At 33.6% G+C, this 20,069-nt stretch overlaps 1 protein-coding gene across 1 annotated transcript in view; it reads right to left on the bottom strand.

Annotated features, from left to right (window-relative positions):
• MDGA2 (MAM domain containing glycosylphosphatidylinositol anchor 2) overlaps positions 1-20,069 on the bottom strand; it is a 932,919-nt gene that overhangs the window by 40,751 nt on the left and 872,099 nt on the right. Inside the window, exon 11 of the mRNA XM_077126843.1 lies at positions 2,213-2,390. Within this exon, the coding sequence (XP_076982958.1) occupies positions 2,213-2,390 (178 nt within the window). The remainder of the gene's footprint in view (positions 1-2,212; positions 2,391-20,069) is intronic.

The following is a 20,069-nucleotide window of genomic DNA, read 5'->3' as shown; positions in this document are numbered from 1 at the left end:
CCCTTATAGCACAATAAACCTTTTAAATTTTTGTGATTCTAAATTCTAAATATTAGAGTGGGAACATTTTCTTCACTTTATGTGAACTTCCTTGGCCAATTTTTTTACAAATGTCTGTACATCATTACAGTATATTTTGCTCTACTCTATATTATATATAAAAAATATTTTCAATTAAAATGTTTGCAATTTTAATAAATATGCCTAAATGTAAAGATAATTAAAGAAAATCATAACTAAATGTAATATATAATTGTCAGACCTATTTTGTACTTTATTTCGTACCTCAGAGATTTTAGTGAGAACTATTGCATGTATGAAGATATTTTTTCCATATTTCCTCAGAGGAAAGTCATAAAGATCACTTAAACTTAGCAAAGCATAAATCCTTTGACATGCAAGGTATAAGTCCTATTAATAGTCAGATTTTGTCACCTCACAGTTTAGCTTTGCAGGACACTGAAACCTACTGCAATGCATTTTAATGTATCGTCTCCATCGTCCTTTTATATTAAATATTCTATAATTTATGTTATAAGCAAGAGGCAAAATAATTAAATAAGAGGGATAATAACCAATAGTTTATCAAACACATGAAGCTAAAAACTTTAGAAAATTATATTGGGACTTCATTCTTATCCTCTGTCCTCTAAGGGAACTCAGTATTGGTCTGTCTTATCCGAGTGGAAATTAAATAAAGTTAAAATATCGACTATTTTCTATGTGTCAGTTCTGGCACAGAACTCATGCACAAGATGAGATTGTAGAATAACCTGTTAATAGACCTAATAAGAAATCTTGAAAATTTTCAGTGATAGAAGAAAGTAACTAGCAAAGAAGGCTTCCCAGAAGATTCCAAAGCTGTAGTCAAAACCACATGATTCCACATGATTGCTCCATTTCAGAGTGTATGCTTTATTGAATTTATTTCACATTACATAGTTTCCTCCGTAATAGAATCATGAAGCTGATTATGGAATAACAGCTATGTGCTAATATTTTTATTGCTAACATAACAAGCACATATCTTTTGAAGGACCATATTCTAACATTTGCATCTTGATCAATCTTTTATGATTATTGTATTCTGTGTTATTTGTCTTAATGTTTTTAATGAAAATTGAGTATCCTGGGCCTAATATACTCTGCCCAATAAGCAGTCAGGGAAGAAAACTGATTTTGCAGGTACAATTTTAATGAGTATTTAATGGTTTAATTTTATTTTTTTGTTTGACAGTAATCACTGATTCTCTTTTAAGTAGGAAAATAAAATATTTACTACTAAATAGAACAGAGAACTTCAGATCCAGACCAAGGCACTCTGTTGTCTTTTTTTGTTTTTGTTTTTTGGCATGGGCAGGAACTGGGAATCGAATCTGGTCTCCAGCCTGGCAGGCGAGAACTCTGTCACTGTGCCACTGGGGACCCTCTATTGTCTTTTGAACATAAACTCTGATGTTATGCCAATGGTGTAATGAAACAAATATGAAATATCTCAACAGTGATTCACTGAACCCTGAAAATGTATTGACAATTCTAGAATTAGTTGTTGAAAATTATAATTCTAAAATTATAATTATGTTTAAATGTATGCAAATTTCAGCTGTATAAATTTGTTTAACATGTGTCAAAATAATAGCAAACCTTTTTGTCATTGTTTCTATTTGAGTTCTTACTTCTAGATAAAATTTTAAATGAAATTCTATATTTTTTTCACTACTTTATATTTTTTTCTCATATAGGACATTAGGAGAGTCTGGAAGGATAGTTTAGAAAATTAACTACACATACATTAAAATATATTTAACATTAACAATCTGAGAGGAACAATTTGACAGGAAAAGTGAAAAGCAATAAACACCATTTTAATCAAATTTTGTAACTACTTAAAGTCAGTAATAAAATTTTAAAGCCATAAGATATTTCAAAAGATATCAAAACTTGAAGATTTGAAAATAAAGGAACATTGCTAATTTGTCATCTAGGTTCAATATTAACGAAAGCAGAATTTTTAATTCCTACATTTACAATTAAAGATTACAATGCATGATGACTAAGGTACTTTTTGCCACTTGCTGATGATCCGGAAAGTCAATGTATTAAATCCTGCTTTGTGTCTGAATTTGGTATAGTTGATACATAGGAGATAGTAGATACATATATGAGATATTTTAATACGCAAAGAAATACTTTAAAATAATGGGTTACTTACCACTATATTTTATGACACGAATTGTTGAATCTCCTTCCCCAAATTTAGTGAGTGGAGTCAGTCGGACTTCATAAGCTTCCGGCTTAATCAGCTCCGTTAAGTTATAAGTAATTAATTCTCCCTTTTGGATATTCCCATTTATTTTAATCTCCTGTTCCCACCAGCGCTGCTGTCCAGCCTGGAACCAGAAGACTTATGTAATTACATTCCCAGTATTTTCATCATAGCTACTTATTTTATGATAAGAAAATGGGGGAAAGAAGCATTCTGAAATTGTATTAAATTAGAAAATACGTTCTATTACATGAATATATTTTATGTTTTATTAAGTTTCAAGTTTCCACAACTAGTAAAAATTTTTGTAGGTGTTTCCATGGGTCAATTATCAAATTACCATAGGCTATCTTAGATGATAAAATCTGTGTTTTATGTTACCTGATATTAAATATGGGTCAGATCGTTAAAACAATAGTCTGTGATCTGATTGTTTGGAGAGACTAAGTTTCGCTACTTCTTTACTTAACATGTTTATGTTATATGAGACGCTTACATATCAGCAACTTATTTACTAAAATAATAAAAATATTTATTTTGTACATAACATTGAAAAGTATTCTAGCAATAGAGGAATGAAACTAGAAACAAAGTCCTTAACAACTGCAAGTCTATTGGAAAGACACAGCAAATATGGAGGTAAATAAATAATATAATATTTTTGTAAAGCCATATGTGCAATAAAGAAAAAAATGGCAAAAGGATCAAGGGTGGAGAGGTGAGTGAGAGGGATTCTTCTAGCTCATCAGGGGGTAGCTCTGTAAAGAAAGGCAGATGCTGCTGGTAGGGAAAGTATGATGAGGACTAGGAATTCATCAATGGATTTGCCAAGAGAGAGTTTGATGGTGATCTTGATTTAAATGGTCCTGTGGAGCACTGAAGACAAAGCCTGGTTGGAGTAAGTTAAAGGAAGAATGGGTTTCATACTGCCTCATACAGATCAACATACCAAACACAACCCCAGGCAGTTTCACGGGACAATTACACATGTTCAAGAAACAAATAATTCCAATCTCATATAAAATATTTCACAGAGCATAAAAAAAGAGGAAAAAAATCTCCCCAACTAATTTTATTTAATTTTGACCAACACTAAACAAGGACAGTACTAGGAAGGAAAATTACATAAATGCGAACCAAAATCATCAAGATATAAAAACAGTAACAGCAACAGGGTAAGATAATGGGTAATTGGAGCTGAAGGGATACAGACTGTGCAACAGGACTAGATACAAAAACTCAAAAATGGAAAGCACAATACTACCTAATTGTAATGTAATTATGTTAAAACACTGAATGAAGCTGCATCTGAGCTATAGTTTTTTTTTGTTTGTTTGTTTGTGTTTTTTGTTTTCTTCTTTTTCCTTTTTTTCTTTTTTATATATTTTTTCTATTTTTATTTTTATTATTATTTTTATTTTTTTCTCTATATTATCATTCTATATCTTTTTCTGTTGTTTTGCTAGTTCTTTTCCTAAATCGATGCAAATGTACTAAGAAATGATGATCATACATCTATGTGATGATATTAAGAACTACTGATTGCATATGTAGAATGGAATGATTTCTAAATGTTGTGTTAGTTAATTTTTTTTTAATTAATAAAAAAAAAAAACAGTAACAGCAATGTTACACCCAATTTGGTTTGTCTCGAGAATGCAAGAACTCAAGAATGGAAGTATGCTAATTTAATTAACTGATAAAAGAAGAAAATAAAATATTTCCACCAGATGAAGAAATATTTTCACAAACTTCAGCCCCTACTTACAGTAAAACTTTTAAAGATAGAACAGAAAGAAAATATGCACTTAGGAAGATCCAACAAAAAGTCACAGTATTATTTTGTTAATACTGTCTAAACACTACAATCTCAGCACAAGCGAAAGAAGGATGTTCAACACCACGTGTTCAAAATTGCATTTCAGTCACAATAAAACATATATTAATCGGTAAAATTCAATAAATCACAAGGTGGCCTACCTAGCAAAAAGACTTAAGACTACTTGGTCATTGGGCAGCATTGATAACCCTCCCAGGTCCCACAGAGACGATGGACAGGGTCCGGGTGGGTGTTGTACCTGCATTGGGTTTGCACCACATCTGGGGTATCCCATATGTTTTTAATAGGCCATAATTAAACCTTCTCAATCATTGCCAAAGAGGGACACTGTCTCTTTCTTATTCTAGACACTAAGCAAACCTGTCCTTCATTTTGAAGAGATGCATTGTCTCTATATTCCCATGTTGTTTGCTGCATGAACAACCTGGAAAAAAATATCCTGGAATAAAGGGGCAATTAGAGCCGCTGTGCACAAGATATGCTGGAATGCAATACATCCATGGAAAAGTGTCTCTCAAAAAGGTACCCTGTTAAGTAGGTAAGCTGATATAAATTTGGAGAGCAATATGGCAAGGAAAACAATATTATGATGAGCAATTTTTTACATTCCATAGATAGCACCCAAACATATACAGAAGGAAACAGTAATATCACGGCATTAAAAAAAAAAACATAGAAAACAGTCTCAACATTCATCAATAAGAGAATGAAAATCAAATTGTAGCCACTTCTTAAAATGAAATACAAAATTTGGCATGAAAAATGAACTTAAGCTAGTTACACCAAAATGGATGCATTTCACAAAATTAATATTGAGCTAAAACTAATTCTGAAGCAGACATACTATAAAATGTAATCTAAAAGCATAGGTAATAAAGATGGAAACTTAGATATGATTAAAGTATAAAGAAATGCAGAGGGATAGTAAACACTGAGTTCAACAGACTGGTCCATGGAGAGGGAGCTGTAGAGGAGAAGAGTAAACAAAGGATTTCCATTCCATGGGGAGACTGGGCTCTTAACAAGGGTGGCAGATATACAAATTTGCATCATATTATTTTTGGATATACCTGAAATAATCTTTATTTTTTCAAAGAGACCACTGGAAAATGAGAGAAACTCTTAAGGCTGAATTAACTCAAATCCTTTCCCCCAGAATTCCATATTATTGTCTTAATTATTTATTATTATAATTACGGTCTTAATTCGATGACAGTGCTTCTCTATTGGTTCCTACAAATACAGCTGTGGCAAATTCTTCTTATTCCCTCTGCTGGGCTTATTTCCTGAATTCTAACTGTTGCAGCCTCCAGGGATTTATCTTTGGGTCTTTTTATACACAGTGTTAGTGGTTCTCAAGTTTAAGGCTTTCGTGAGAGTCACTGGATGACCCTATTAAAAACAAGATACTATGTACTCTGCCAGTATTTATGCTTCAGTGTAGTCTAGAAATATAATTCTGAGAAATAACCTTTTCTCCTACAAGGTTATTTAGATACAGATGATCCAGGGGCTACATTTGGTGAAGCAAAGCTCCAGGTTTACCAGAGACCTCCTTCTAATACTTCCAAAGTGATTTAGTCCCTAACTTCTAGCTTCACATCAGATCAGTTTAATAATATTTGCATCTATTGAGTTCTCACCTATGTACTGAGCACCATATTAACTGCATTATGCCCAAGATTATATTTAATTTCCTATAAACCTAAGGAGTTTGGAACTATCGTTAGGTCTATTTTACAAATGAGGAAGTTAAGGCAAAGGGAGGTCAACTGAACTCTGCTAAAAGGTTGTACAGCCAGAGTGTGACAGTTCCAGAATTTGATTGTGCCCCAAATGGCTATTCCCAGCATCCTTTTCTAGTTTGCTGCTCCCAGAATTTATTGCTCTTTTAAGGTTTTTCCAGATCCTTTATAAATTTAGTTATAATACACTTATATACTATATATATTTTTTTGGCTTTGGGTTTGTTTGTTTGTTTGTTTGTTTTTGTATACAGGATATAAGCTGGGATCTATTTCTCATTAAATTTCTTTTTTATCTTTTTTTTTTTCACATGGGCAGGCTCTAGGAATCGAACCCCAGCCTCTAGCAAGGCAGGTGAAAATTCTGCCATGAGCCGTCGTTGCACCGCCCCCTCATTAACTTTTATACTCCAATGTCTGGTCCTTAATAAAGATGAGATGAGTTAAAATTACAGCCAACAGGGTATATTTAACTGACCTCCAAGGATTATGGCAGGAAATCCAACTTATTTCAGTGATAAACACAATCATCTTATTTGCATACACTGGCACAAAATAATATAAAACCTAATTCCTCAGAAAGTACTTTAATCAAGCATATCATTTCAGGAGGCTAAAAGTTCTGTAAAATTGTATCATGAAATGGCAATTTCTTTCACTGTCTTTCGATTTTTACATTATATGTATGAACCTAAGGCAAAGTACTACTGTTATTTCAGAAGGTAGATAAAAGTTTCAACTCAAAAATCATATACACGATAATTTGACATCTTATTATAGGCTAAAGGTACACACGTTTCATCAAGCTATTCTTTTCTGGATGTTAATATAAGTTTAATACTATTCAATATATGTAGTTACATCCCAAGAGGAGACTATAGGTATTCCGTTGTTATAACAAGATTTCCTCCACATGTAATTTTAGTTGGCAGGTACACTGATGTTGCCACTTATTACAAATGCCCAGGAACATAATTTCATATGAGTATTCAAAAAGCAATAACTTTGATTCCAAGTCTTTAATTTAAAGCTTTAATGAAAGTATATACTTTCAGCAGGTGGAGAAATAAGCAATTAAATAGCTCATATTGTATCTCAGTGAACTGTGTAAAACATAAAAATGGAGAACTAAATGCCATGTTTATGTAAACACAAAAGAAAATGTGATATCAGTTCATTTGAAAGGTAAAACCTTCAGAGACCATGATGTTTAATCCACAGTAGAAGCTGACAGCCCCAGATGATACACGTGTTAATATGAAAGCAATGTGCTCAACAATTTTTGCCTGTTAAACTTTTTGAATTTTCCTTTCAACTTTTTTTCTTCCCCTTAGGAGATATGGCTATTTCATATGATTTCTGGGGAGTGCGGGGTGTGGTGGGTGGGAGAATTTCAAAATGTAAAAATTTCCTACAATGAGGTTTTTAAAATAAAAGCTGCAATTCGCTCTCTTTACCAAAGAGAATAACTAACAAGCTGTTGTTGAAAAGGTCTCAGAAGGCAAAACCACGTTAATTATTTTGGATTTTAATTTTTTAAAGAATAAATTTGTATCATTTAAGTAGATGCCTACACCAGACTCTGAAATGCGATGACAATTTAAAAGCTTTAATCTTTTCCTTCCGGATTGCAAACCTTTTTTTAGCACTGAAATAAGGTCCACTGAACAGCACCGGACAAGTAAGAAACCAAAGGAGAAGAAAATGGCGCTCATCGACTGAATATAAGAAAGACATGTACACACGCCTATTCCATTTATTTTAAAGGAACTCTAAACAGGAGGCATTAATATGCACATTTTATAGTAAACTGATACTCAGAAAGCTTACCGGCCATACTGATAGGAAAAATAAAAGCTGGCCTTAAAGATCCAAGTATTGTAGATCCTAAATCATACTCTTAGGATTATCTCACCGAGTATAAATTAGCTAAGATGCCGTTTGGGTGGGTTAAAATCAAATGTAGTCCCAAATCAAAGGCAGTATGGATTTTAAGATGAACTATTACTCTGGTAACAGCTCTGGGGGTAAGAGGTTAATAAGCAACGTAACAAATGTACATTATTTCTATTTTCTACTAAGTAATAAGAGCAAGCATTTTTCCATTAAATTAGTCACATATCTTTTCCCCCTTCATTATCTCACAACTTGAGTCTAATCCTCATCACACTCAGTATGAATTCTTGTGAATTCTCGTTGTTTGTCACAGCACCATGGAAATGTTTTGCTTTTCACACTCGGCTCACACTACTGGCACCTTTGGAAGTGACTGGGTATTTTCTAGGCATACCGATGCTTATTAGGTTTCCTATGCCTTTTCCTCTTTGGCAGTTTCTTAATTGAATGATGCCTAAATGAAAGTTAAAATAGCTTGACTAGAAAGCCAGCCTGAATATTGTGACAGATTGATTTACAACTAGTCCCCAAATAGATTTAGCAACTTCTACTAACTGAAAATTCTATGCTCTCACCCCAGGAATGTTAGCAGCATCTGTTGCCTTCAGTTGCATTTCCATTGTTATCAATGTGATAGGACATTGTTGCATACATAATATTTTCTTTCTTTCAATGCTGCCTCAGATTATAACATGAAGGCATTTTGCAGAGCATGTAAGGTTCTATATTAAAATAGAATTCAAAGATGTGTGATTGCTTCAGTACAAATAATGCAACTGAGGTAGCAGATTGACAGAAATATTCTCTATATAGCAATGTTTTTTGTATAGATAATGCTATCTGCTGCACAGCATTCTGTACTGCATTAATGCTGGCAAGCTTATTAACTAGCATAATGGATCCCAAACAGGGAACATTAAAAATGGATAGTGGGGAAATATCCTAGAATTGAGCTACTGCAGTGCAGTCTTTCAGTACTGATGAACTTGTAATTTCTTATAATTTTATTTGGTAAAATCCAATAAGACCCATAATGACACTCAAACTTTTAAATCTGAAAATATATCCTCATAATGTAACTTACTTAAGGTAATGTATTACTTATGCATACTTTACTTCCATATTAACCTGTAAAACAAAATATTAAAGGATACCTACTGGCAGACTGAATTAATAATTGGGGTATGTACATGAGGAAAGTGATTACAAACGTATGGTAGAAAATGAAATATGTGATACTTGTGAAGAATGTATAGAAACATATTTATGATATAATGTTAAATTCAAAGCAGCAGAATGCAAAATGTAAACAGTATTGTAGCTGTGTAAAATACATAAATTTATGTAAGAGGTTATATAAAATAAGACCAGGTGTGCTAGGTGGAGAGAGACGTATGATTTAAAAACTCCTTAACTACACTGACTAGTAGTAAGGAAAAGCCTTAGCAACAACATGAATTATAAAAGGCCATAAGCAAGTAACATTAACTGTTTCTAAGTCTAAACAACAAGTTATGGACTTCCACCATGTGAAAGAGGAACAAGAGGTAACTTTTCTGGCCATGGAGATTTTGTAACGTGCAATGTATACAGTACCTGGAAATTCTGATCCCAGGGGTTACAACTAAGTACGTTATGTTAGGATATGGAGAGAGAATCAAAGAGCCATGTGCAGTGGCAGTTATAGAAAGCATAAATTTCATAACCACCAATTTGCTTCTTCTAATAATGAAATATTCTTTATTTTCTAAAATTGAATTTTGCATGCCTCATTTCTACTATGATGGGAAATTAATTCTTGCCAATTCAAGCTAATTTGGGTATGTTTAAGATTTGAACTCAGTCAACTCAGGTTTTAAATTCAATCCCATTTTAGTGACTGACTACTGCCTGCTAAAGTATACAAGTGAGCGCAGGGACAGAGTCAGTCCTTTCTCCAGGTCTAGTGCACCTGCGCATGTCTATTGCTGGGGATGTTTCGTCTTATCCACACTCTCTGAACCTTCCTTTGCTTCATCTGCTCCTTCTCATCCTGTCCTTGGAACTGCCTTTGCCCCTGCTAAATGGATCTATTCAGTCTGCAGCTTTCTTAAGCAAATCACAAGTTATTCAGGTCTAAGAGAAGCACTGATTGCCATTTTTCAGGGGTTTTGTGATTCTGGACTGCTTATTTTTCTGTCCTGACATAAAGCCTTTAGGACCTCGCTTTTTCTCACTCGACCATCACCTGCTGACGCCCACCACTTCGACCTCCTGTTTGATTGAAAGCCTAGGCTGTCAAAGTTTTTACTCAGGTTTTATAAAATCTATTCAAAGCTCATTTGCTATCTGTTTTTGTTTTCTGGGGGTGTGTGTTTGGGGGTTTCTCCTCCCACTTTTGGGAAATAAACCTCAGCCTCCTCTATTTTAATTTTAAATAGTGAAAGGGGACTTAGTAAAAGAGAATTAGAAGAATAAACCATGCATTTGTTAATGTTTCAAATTCCCAGCTGCTCTATGCCATCAAAGTTTTTAACTTGCTTAGCAAACTAGTGTTGGTTTGCATTTAGCTTTGAGTATCTTGAAAATTATTTTCTGCAGGATTTCTCATATATATGTGTAACAACAGTTACCTGATTACAAAACAAAACAAATAAATAACCCACCTCCCACAACAACCATTAGGTAAAGGAAGTATTGAGTGGGTGCCCAGCTTCAGGGAATCTCTCAGTCTTTCAAGCCAGTGCAGTATGTTTTCTTTCCTTGCCTACCCTTCTGAGCTATGCCAGCTGCGTGACATGAGCAGGATGTGCTGGCCATCTCCGGTGAATAGCACTGAGATACGAATGATAGGCTCTGCAACTACATTTCAAAGATAATTTAAAAATGACAACTAAATGTCAGGCCCAAAGAACAAAGTCTTTAGTAACAAACAAGTGAAATAGTTTTGCTCAGAGTTCACAGAAGTAGAAGGAGAAATAGAAAAACAGAGACTAAAAATTCCTAAATATACTAAGGGTGTTATGATGTAAAGTTTAAAAATGTAGTTCCAGGAGAAAAACAAATGAAGACAAAGATTAGAAAGAACTTGGGGCAAAAAGTTGGTCCATGAAAAAAGTGATGAGATTCTTCAATAGCTATAAGTTTCATGGAGTAGTGGAAAATAAAGACCAGCGTTCTGTGCCATCCCATATATTTAGTACCTATCTTTTTATGTGATTGAACTTTGTATTCCCACTTTGACAGTTGTAAGTATATCAAAAGGGTTCATGAGTATATTTTATAGATAGCTAAATATTTATGAAGTGTCTACTATTTACTAGAATCTGCTCTAAGCATATAGTTAATTTCTAATTTAATATCCAAACCAAATTAAGTTGCTAGATAATTAACCTAAAAATCATCAATATCTTTCATTATCATACATTCTGTTAAAATACGTAGAATTATTTTTTTACAAAGATAAACGTATGTGGGAAAAATGAAATAATGGAAAGTGAAGAGAAAAAAAAACTAAACACGATATTTCTCAGAAGATGTATACAAAAAACATTCAAATGAATCTTGTTACTCATTTGTGTTTCTCCCCCTTGTATAATATTTTAGGTCCATTGTAACATGTGTGACATTTGAAAGGCAACTGCTAACATTTATCTTAGGTAATTCTTGCAGAAGCATTTCTTTTAACTTTACAGTACACATTTATCTTGTTAAATGAATATAAGAAAAATGTTTTTATTTTCTTTGCTGGATTTACTTAGTAACTTTAATATGATCATGATTTTGTAAACGATATCACACAGTATAGTTGCAGCTCGTAAGTTGGTAGAGTTGAAAAGATTTGGTGTTTAACAGGTGGAGTACACTAAGGTGAAGTTTAGATAAATCTTTTCCTTTTCCTTTTTTTTTTTTGTTTTTTTGCATGGGTAGGCATCAGGAATCGAACCTGGGTCTCCAGCACAGGAGGCAAGAACTCTGCCACGGAGCCACCACTGCCCGCCCTAGAAAAATCTTAATGAGATAACTAAATAGTATTTTTCAGTTTGTAAAATAACTTGGTCCTTTTTGTTTTAAGTAGAGAACATACAAGAAATTACAACAACGATAATTCCATCACCCAGATGGTCTTATATTTTGATACATTTCCTTCCTTACAGCATTTTAAAAAGCACACATATATATATATATAGTTTCTATATCTCAGATAAAACATTAATTCCATATTCATTTTTAAAGTTTATTATCTACTAAGCATGTTATTAAAACTTCCTCTATTCTAAACAATATTTTAATAATGCCAAATTTTACTCAAAGAGTTGTACCATAATTTATGTAATGGTTAAATGATTATTGGACATCTTTTATAATAGGATTTGATATTTACTTTTACACTATACTTATATTTTAAAAGTTCTAAAATATAAAAATGGGAGAAATATACAACTTTTCAAAACTTCCTATCTAAAGATTTCTTGCATAACTGAACGTGTATGCTGTGACTCAAAATAATTTTCACATTGATCACATTCAAGCTAAACCGCCCCTTACATAAAGAAATGCTCCTTTTATGGGGAACACAAATGCTTGAGATGCAAGTTGAAAATGGAATACATGCTTCTTTTAAGGAGCATAATATAACATTCACAAATGTAAAAATGTATTTACAGTGCAGTTATATGTCAGTACTGTAATTAAATCCCTACTAGCAAATTTGACAACCTCAATATTCCTTATATAGGAATTAAAAATTAATCAAAGAAATTAAACTTATTTCAGAATTATTGGAAATGTAAAATTGTCCAGGCCCAGTAAAAAGCAATATGGATTTTTTCAGAGTTAACTATAGAATTATCATACGACCTGGCAATTCTAATCCTAAGTATACACCCAAAGAAACTGAAAACAGAGACCCAGACAGATAACATATATCAGTGTTCATAATAGCATGATCCACAATAGCCTAAAGGTGGAAACAACCTAAAAGTTGATCAACAGATGAATGAGTCAACAAAACACGGCATACATAAACAATGGAATATTAGTCAGCCATAAAAAGGGGCAAAATTACGAGACATCCTGCAGCAGGAATCAACCTTGAAAACACTATGCTGAGTGAAATAAGCAAGGCACAAAGGACAATACTGTACTTACATGAAAATATCTAGAAATAGCAAATGTGTAGAGACAGAAAGGTTACCAAGGAGTGGGATGAGTAAGAAAGGGAGTGTTGTTCCTTGATGATTATAGAGTGTTGGGAAATTTTTGAAATTTTAAATAAAAAAGCCTCTCTTGTGTTTTCTTAAATACAATTGCATAAGTACCACCTAATTTGCTGTCATCCTGGGTGGGAGAATGGCTAAGCGACAACTTCTGCACAGTTATATTCCTTAGTCCAACTGCCAGACATCAGAAATGCTGAAGTTTTAATGGTGCATTTCATTTATATTCTACAACTTACAGAATTTGGTTTAGAATGATGGTGTAGAATTTAGTTTGGAACGATGTTGGTCATACTCAATGTATTTTTGTCCACAAAAAGGAGTAAAAATAATAATAATAATAATAATAGGTACCAACCTTTTGGTATTGCTGCCAAATATTGCTATGCCTCATGCTAAAAATTTTCTAGATTTCTCATTTTATCCTTACAACATCCAAAAAGGTTAGCATTATGGTCATTTTCACACGAGGAAAAGAAATTTAAAGAACTGATAAACATCCCCCATATCACACAGCGAGTAGGAAATAAAACATAATACAGAAGCCCAGTATTGTCTGGTTTCAAATCCTACCCTTTAAATCTTGGTCGCTATTCTGTATTTCCTATTGTTACCTTAAATATGTAGCTTTCCTAGGCTATCCTGACCAATGCACACTTTGTTTGCATTCCCTTAGAAAATTACACGGGATTTTTCACTTGGAAAGGTTTAATTATGTTGAACTGAATGACATGGCGATGACAGCGATGGACGATGGACTTAGATAATGAATCTGTCTTTAGGACGAAGGTTAGCCATCAAATAAAAAAAGAGAGCTGTTGATGTTGTGAGTCCTGACAGTTTAAGAGCATTCAGTTTCTGCTTTTGAATTTTATTTAGGGACTCCAGCGCGCGAGGTGTGCTGAGTTTGCACTCAGAAATGTTATATAAATCATTAAATGACAGGGTATTTCATATTGCCTCAGGAAAGAATCGTGTGTGTATTACTGACATATCTCTTCAACCATGTATTTATTACTTCCATCTGCTAAAACAAAACCACGTTTTTAACAACCACAGAGATCATGTATAACTGTAAAAATAATCATTCTTTAGCAGATTGTGATAAATGACTATTGAAGAAAAACTTGTTTCTTATTAAGTTTGGAAATAACACCGTCTATTTTCTTGTCATGCTTGGATCAGTAGGTGAAAGGAAACTTCAACCTGAGATTAATTTGTTACAGATTTCAGCGATGATAAATTGGAATTAAGGCTCTCAGTCAGCATCTTTTTTTCATAAGTTAGTTTTTCCCGAAGGATAATGGCAGTGTGTAGGTTTCTGAGTTTTAATTGGTGGCATTTCATCTTATCTCTCTAATATGAAAAGGAATGATAATCTTATCTTTAATTATTTTTTATGAACAAATATACTCTTTTATACCTACAAGACATTACTAGCATCTCTTAGGTTTATTATTAGCCGAAGCTACCTGTGCCTTTTCATTCATAACTGCCTCTAAACGTCTTTCAACTGATCTTTGCCTCCAGTGAATCTTATTTCCTACCCATCTACAAATTGCCATCCAACTACTTTTCATTTTATTTTCCTGTAAAAATATTTTGTGTGATAACTCTTTTGTATTAATCATACAATAATAGGTAATATTGAACCCTCAGTATGCACTTTGATGACATTCAATTTAAAGTTTATATACCCATTTAGACAATCAATTTGACGTTCATAGGGAGAAACTGCAAGTAAATATATTTTCATAGATTTTACAGAGAGTATTCTGATATAAAAAATTAAGTGTAGAACATAGTTTTAATTCAATTATTAATAATTAAAAACTTAATCAAAATGTTTTCAAATTATAGCTTTAGAAGAACTAACAATAAGAAAAACAAGCAATGCTTACACAAATGTCTCAAAAGAGATGAGTATCACTTACTGCATTTTGGATTTAAAATGCAATTGTGTCCTCTTCCCATGGAAAGAAATGTCCAGTCAACACTGATGGATTCATTCACTAGTTAATTCATTCATTAATTTAAAACCATCTAACATAGGTTTGCACGATGAAACAAAAATGATGAGGAACCAATCGGTGTAAACTCGTTTTAGGTTATATCAGTATTGAGAAGGGGAGTAGAAGGAAGAGTGGACAGGACATGGAAATGTTTTATCAATCATATTCAGGCAGTTTCTAGATCATTTCGAATTTTGTAGGCATTTTCTCTGAGTCCTGGAGAATTTAGAATTTGAAATGATCTGAAATATAAAGTCTTATGTTTTAGTGGTTTTGTGGCCACTGAGACACAACGGATTTCTCTGAGTATTTAAGAATAGGCCACTGCCCTGGGGCAGACTGCTGGGTGCTTCCTCAGTCTCCCAGGCCCCTCTTCTTTAGCAAGATAAACCAGGCTATGGTGGGGCTACACATCCGAGTCTTCTCAAGGAAGCCTCAGTCGTCTGACTTAGTCGTAGCTGGGGACACTGAAGCGGAGATGCCGGGACACTGAAGCGGAGATGCCGGGACACTGAAGCACAGATGCTGTGTGTGCTGCCGGGAAGGCTGCTGGACAGCATTTTGATATTTTCATGCTTTGCCTTTGCTCTTGCTTCTAGCTTTTCTTCTGGGATGTCTTAGTTCCAGCTGTTATCTTTTCTTAGCTCATGAGATAACCTGGAGCATGGAAGTTATGCCCTGTGATTGCAAGAAAAACCATCTAACCTCTAGTGTCTGATGATACTTGGAGCTACCCTGCCAGCACCAGACTGCTGATGTCGGAACTGATTCTATGTGAGTGCCAAATAATTATCTATTTCATGTAAGCTCATTTGTTTTAGGTATATTTAGCCATACATAATCTTAAGTATTACAGCTATTTACCATTTCTTTTTCTATACCTCCTAAGGAAAAAACCAGCTTATGAGATCTTCTCAACATCAGTTTATAGAATGATAAAAATTCTAGACATTTTTAATAAACCAGATTATGGTTGTGTTAGAAACTTTTTCTATCAAAAAGTCATTTCTCAAAATCGCAATGTAACATCAATTAAGGTAAAATAATATGATGCTGGCTTCACTAGCTATTGCAAAAAGGTGCTATGTAACAAACTAGAAAATCTTAATAGTGTACAATATAAGCATTTATTTCTTGCTTTTGCATCTGTTGGTTGGCTGGGTTTCAGCTGATCTAAGAATAGGCCTGATTGGGATTGCTTCTAGTATGGGTCAAATTCAGCTCTCTGTGTCTCCGAGTTGCCTTGGACCAGCAAACCACCTGAGGCAGGTCCTTTTCATTGCCTGGATCAGACACTCCCAGAGGCACTAGCAGAATCAGGCACAGCCTCTTACTGCTGGACTCTCTCTGCAACCAGCACCTGTTAATCCTGCACATATCCTACTGGCCAAAGCAAGTCATATTAATAAGCTCAACCTCAGAGGGATGAAGCTTTATTCTACCCATGGAGATCAGGGTGGGGGAGAAATAAACCCTAGCTGAAAACTGTCTAGTCTACTGTAATGTTCTGTAAAACTCTGAGTGTATCACACATTTACAACTGCAAAATTGTCCCATTAAAGGAAAAGTAACAAAGTATAAGTTTTTAGAACTTAAACTAAAGGCATATCAGACTGTCACATAAATCACATTTTTTAATAGTTCTTTTCATACACAAAAAATTTAAAAGCAACATTGGAGAAGTCAACATTTGCTCTACACTAAAAAATACCATTATCTATAAATGCTTATTTAGATATATTTCTTTTTTAACACATTAAACTTATTCCAACATTTAGGTAAAGGAAAATTACTGAAACTTTCTACAAATTTTCAGTAGTAATTATGAAAACAATAATAAAATACATCAGCAGATGCTTTTGTTTATGTGCTATGATTAGGCACCATAATGTGGTACCAAATAAACTGATAATGAAGCAACCAAAAACTTAATACATAATAAAGATATTTTAAAATGTTTTTCAGACAACACTAATGTGATATCTATATTTACTCATAAATGAATTTCATATTTAAAGTTTTATTCTTTCCTAATATGTTTATATTTTTCAGCAACTAATCTAATATTCTCTACTGCAAGTACGCCTATGGCTGCATATTATTTTAACTTGACTTCATTCTCATATTTGTACCCTCCCTTTCTGTCAATTTCTAGGAAAAAGTTTCCAAAATTAAAGTGTACTCAAAGTCATGCTTTGGAAACAATAAGAGAAGCAAGCAATATCCTATGCAAAGTTATCTAAATAGTTGTTAAGTTTGATATTTTGAAAATGCAGTTAATAACAAAGGCCAATGATATTCTACTTTAACGGGAAATTGTTGTACAAAATCACTGATCATTCATCCAAAAGCATCTATTGAGGGCCTACTACTTAAGCAAATTAGACACAATCTTTATTCTCTATAAAGCCTAAAATCTAGCCTAGTACCTGTTTCACTGAATTGTTGTAAGACTTAAATGAGGGAATTCATGCTCAATTTTTACAATATTAAACACAAAGCAGTATATGCATTGGCTAATGGCACAATAACTTACAGTTGCTCTTACTACTACTAATTATTGCAACATTACTATTATTATCAGGTGAAATTTAATATGTGTGTGGGAAAGGGGCAGTGGGAGAGAGAATAATTAATCACCACTTAAAATACATAATAACCAACTGAGAATATATAACATGCTTAAAATAGGAGTTTGACCTGGTTTCGGGGATTATGATAAACTTCATCCATTTTTTTTAATTGTGAAATTTATCAAAGTGAATTACAGCTAGATCTAATTTTAAAGTGAAAAAAAAATGGAACCATAAAACTATCAGAAGTACAGGTAGTTCAGAGGTTAGAATGTCTGCCTTCTGTGCGGGAGACCTGGGTTCGATTCCTGACCATGCACCCAAAAAACAAATAAATAAAGTATCAGAAGTAAATACTAGAATTTTAAAAAATTTTTTAGTGTGCTAGGATTTTTCAAGAGGGCACAACATTCAGAAACCATAAAAAATGGAAGAATCAAATTATAGAAAAATTTAAAGATATGCACAAAAATACCAAATGAATAAAATAAATGCATGGAAGTATATTTACAAAACACATGACAGAATTCTTAATACATCCTGAATTTGTACAATCAATAAGAGAAATACTATTACAAATATAATGACTAATTGTGGGAAACAATTTAGAGGAGGACAATAGTTTACTCAGCAGGAGGATGTGACAGTTTCTCTGACCAGAAATTGGATTTGGTGATGGTGGTAAAGATAAATGAAGTGGAAGAATTCAAGGGATAGTCAAGTCATAAAACTGACAGAAGCTGGTGATGAATTGGACATGGGAAATGAAATGGGAGAAAGTGTCACAGATTACTCCCAGGTTCTTTCTGATTTACGTTCAATGTAATGTCCAGGGGGAACAGGTTTCAGATAGAATAGGTGATGTCCTACAAATGTTAAATTGGGGGGATAATGATGTTTCAGTGGATAGGTCTAGAGAGGTATCACTACAATTTTCATAACCTCTTTAATCAATGTGCTCTTTGGAACTTGACAAATTATGTAAGGTAATGACAATTACACATTGCGTAGTTAGTGATCATATGGTAGAAGTTGGGGGGCAAAGAGAATAAAAGCAAATACCCCAGGCCAAAACTGCAAGATTGATACAGAGTTCAGGGTATTTGTTGGACAGGAAAATGAAATATTTTTTCCAACATCAGGCAAGTAATTAACAACAAAGGATGCCAGTCTTTTTAATTATACAGCAACAACAGAAATATTGGAACAGAATGAAAATTGTAGTTCAGGTTAAACAATGATACTATTTAATAATCAAACAGTTCTCTCAGAAGGCATCACTAGATGCCTTAGAAATCACAGCTTAGATATCATAAAAGGAGGCTAAGAAATATGTAGGAAAAAAATAGAAGTGTCAGGTTTCTTATACTGGGACAGAAAAAGTAAACTTGAAATAGTGTTTGAAGATACAATGTCAGAATTTTCTAGAATTAAAAATACCTCATGCTGGCGGGCCGCGGTGGCTCAGCGGGCAAGAGTGCTTGCCTGCCATGCCGGAGGACCCCGGTTCGATTCCCGGCCCCAGCCCATGTAAAAAAAACAAACAAACAAACAAACAAAATATAATAAAACAAGAAAATGTTTAAAGATGTTTCCCTTTCTTCCTCCCTTCCTTCCTTCTATCCTTCCTTCCTTCTCTGTCTTTCCTTCCCTTCCTCCCTAAAAAAAAAAAAAAAAAAAAAAAAAATACCTCATGCTTTAGAAAATGGGCAAAAGACATGCAGAGACATTTCACTGAAGAGGAAATCCAGCTGGCAGACAAACACGTACAAAGATGTTCAATCATTAGCCATTGGAGTAATGCAAATTTAAACCACAAGGAGATCACTGCACGTCTATCAGAACAGCTAAAAGGCATATAGTTATAAGGCCAAATGCTCAGAAGCATTTGGAAATCTGCCTGATTCATATATTTCAGATGGAAATTTAAAATGATATAGCTACTCAGGAAAAGAGTTTGACAGTTGCTCTGAAAACTAAAAACGAACTTATCGCATCGTTCAGCAATTGTATTATTGGACAGTTATCCTGAAGAAATGAAGACTTATTTTCATAGAAGTATTTGTGCACAAATTTTCCTAACAACATTCTCTATAACTGCCAAAAACTGGCAGAAAAATGTTCCTCTGTGGGAGAACAGTTACAAAACATGGTACATCTATTTCATGGAATACTACTCCATAATAAAAAGGAATGAAGTATCGATACACACAACTCAAGGTAACCTCAAAGAAATTATGTTAAGTAAAAAAAGTCAATCACAAAAAGGTACATATTTCATGATTCCATCCTGTAACAATCATGAAATAGCATAACTGTAGAGATGGAGAACAATTAGTGATTGCCATGGTTGGGGATGGGCATGACGAAAAAGGGGTAATGCGAGTAAGTCTGCTACAGTTGAGTATCTTCATTTTGGTGGTAATTACGTAAGTTTCCACATGTGACAAAAATGCATAGAGCTACCACAGATCCACTATACACACATTCTAGTGCATAGATAAATGTTTATCAGTTTCCTAGGGTTGGCATAATAGAC

The sequence above is a fragment of the Tamandua tetradactyla genome, chromosome 14, assembly GCF_023851605.1.
Source record: "Tamandua tetradactyla isolate mTamTet1 chromosome 14, mTamTet1.pri, whole genome shotgun sequence".
NCBI classification, from domain to species: Eukaryota; Metazoa; Chordata; class Mammalia; order Pilosa; family Myrmecophagidae; genus Tamandua; species Tamandua tetradactyla.
This window is presented reverse-complemented; position numbering and strand designations above follow the sequence as displayed.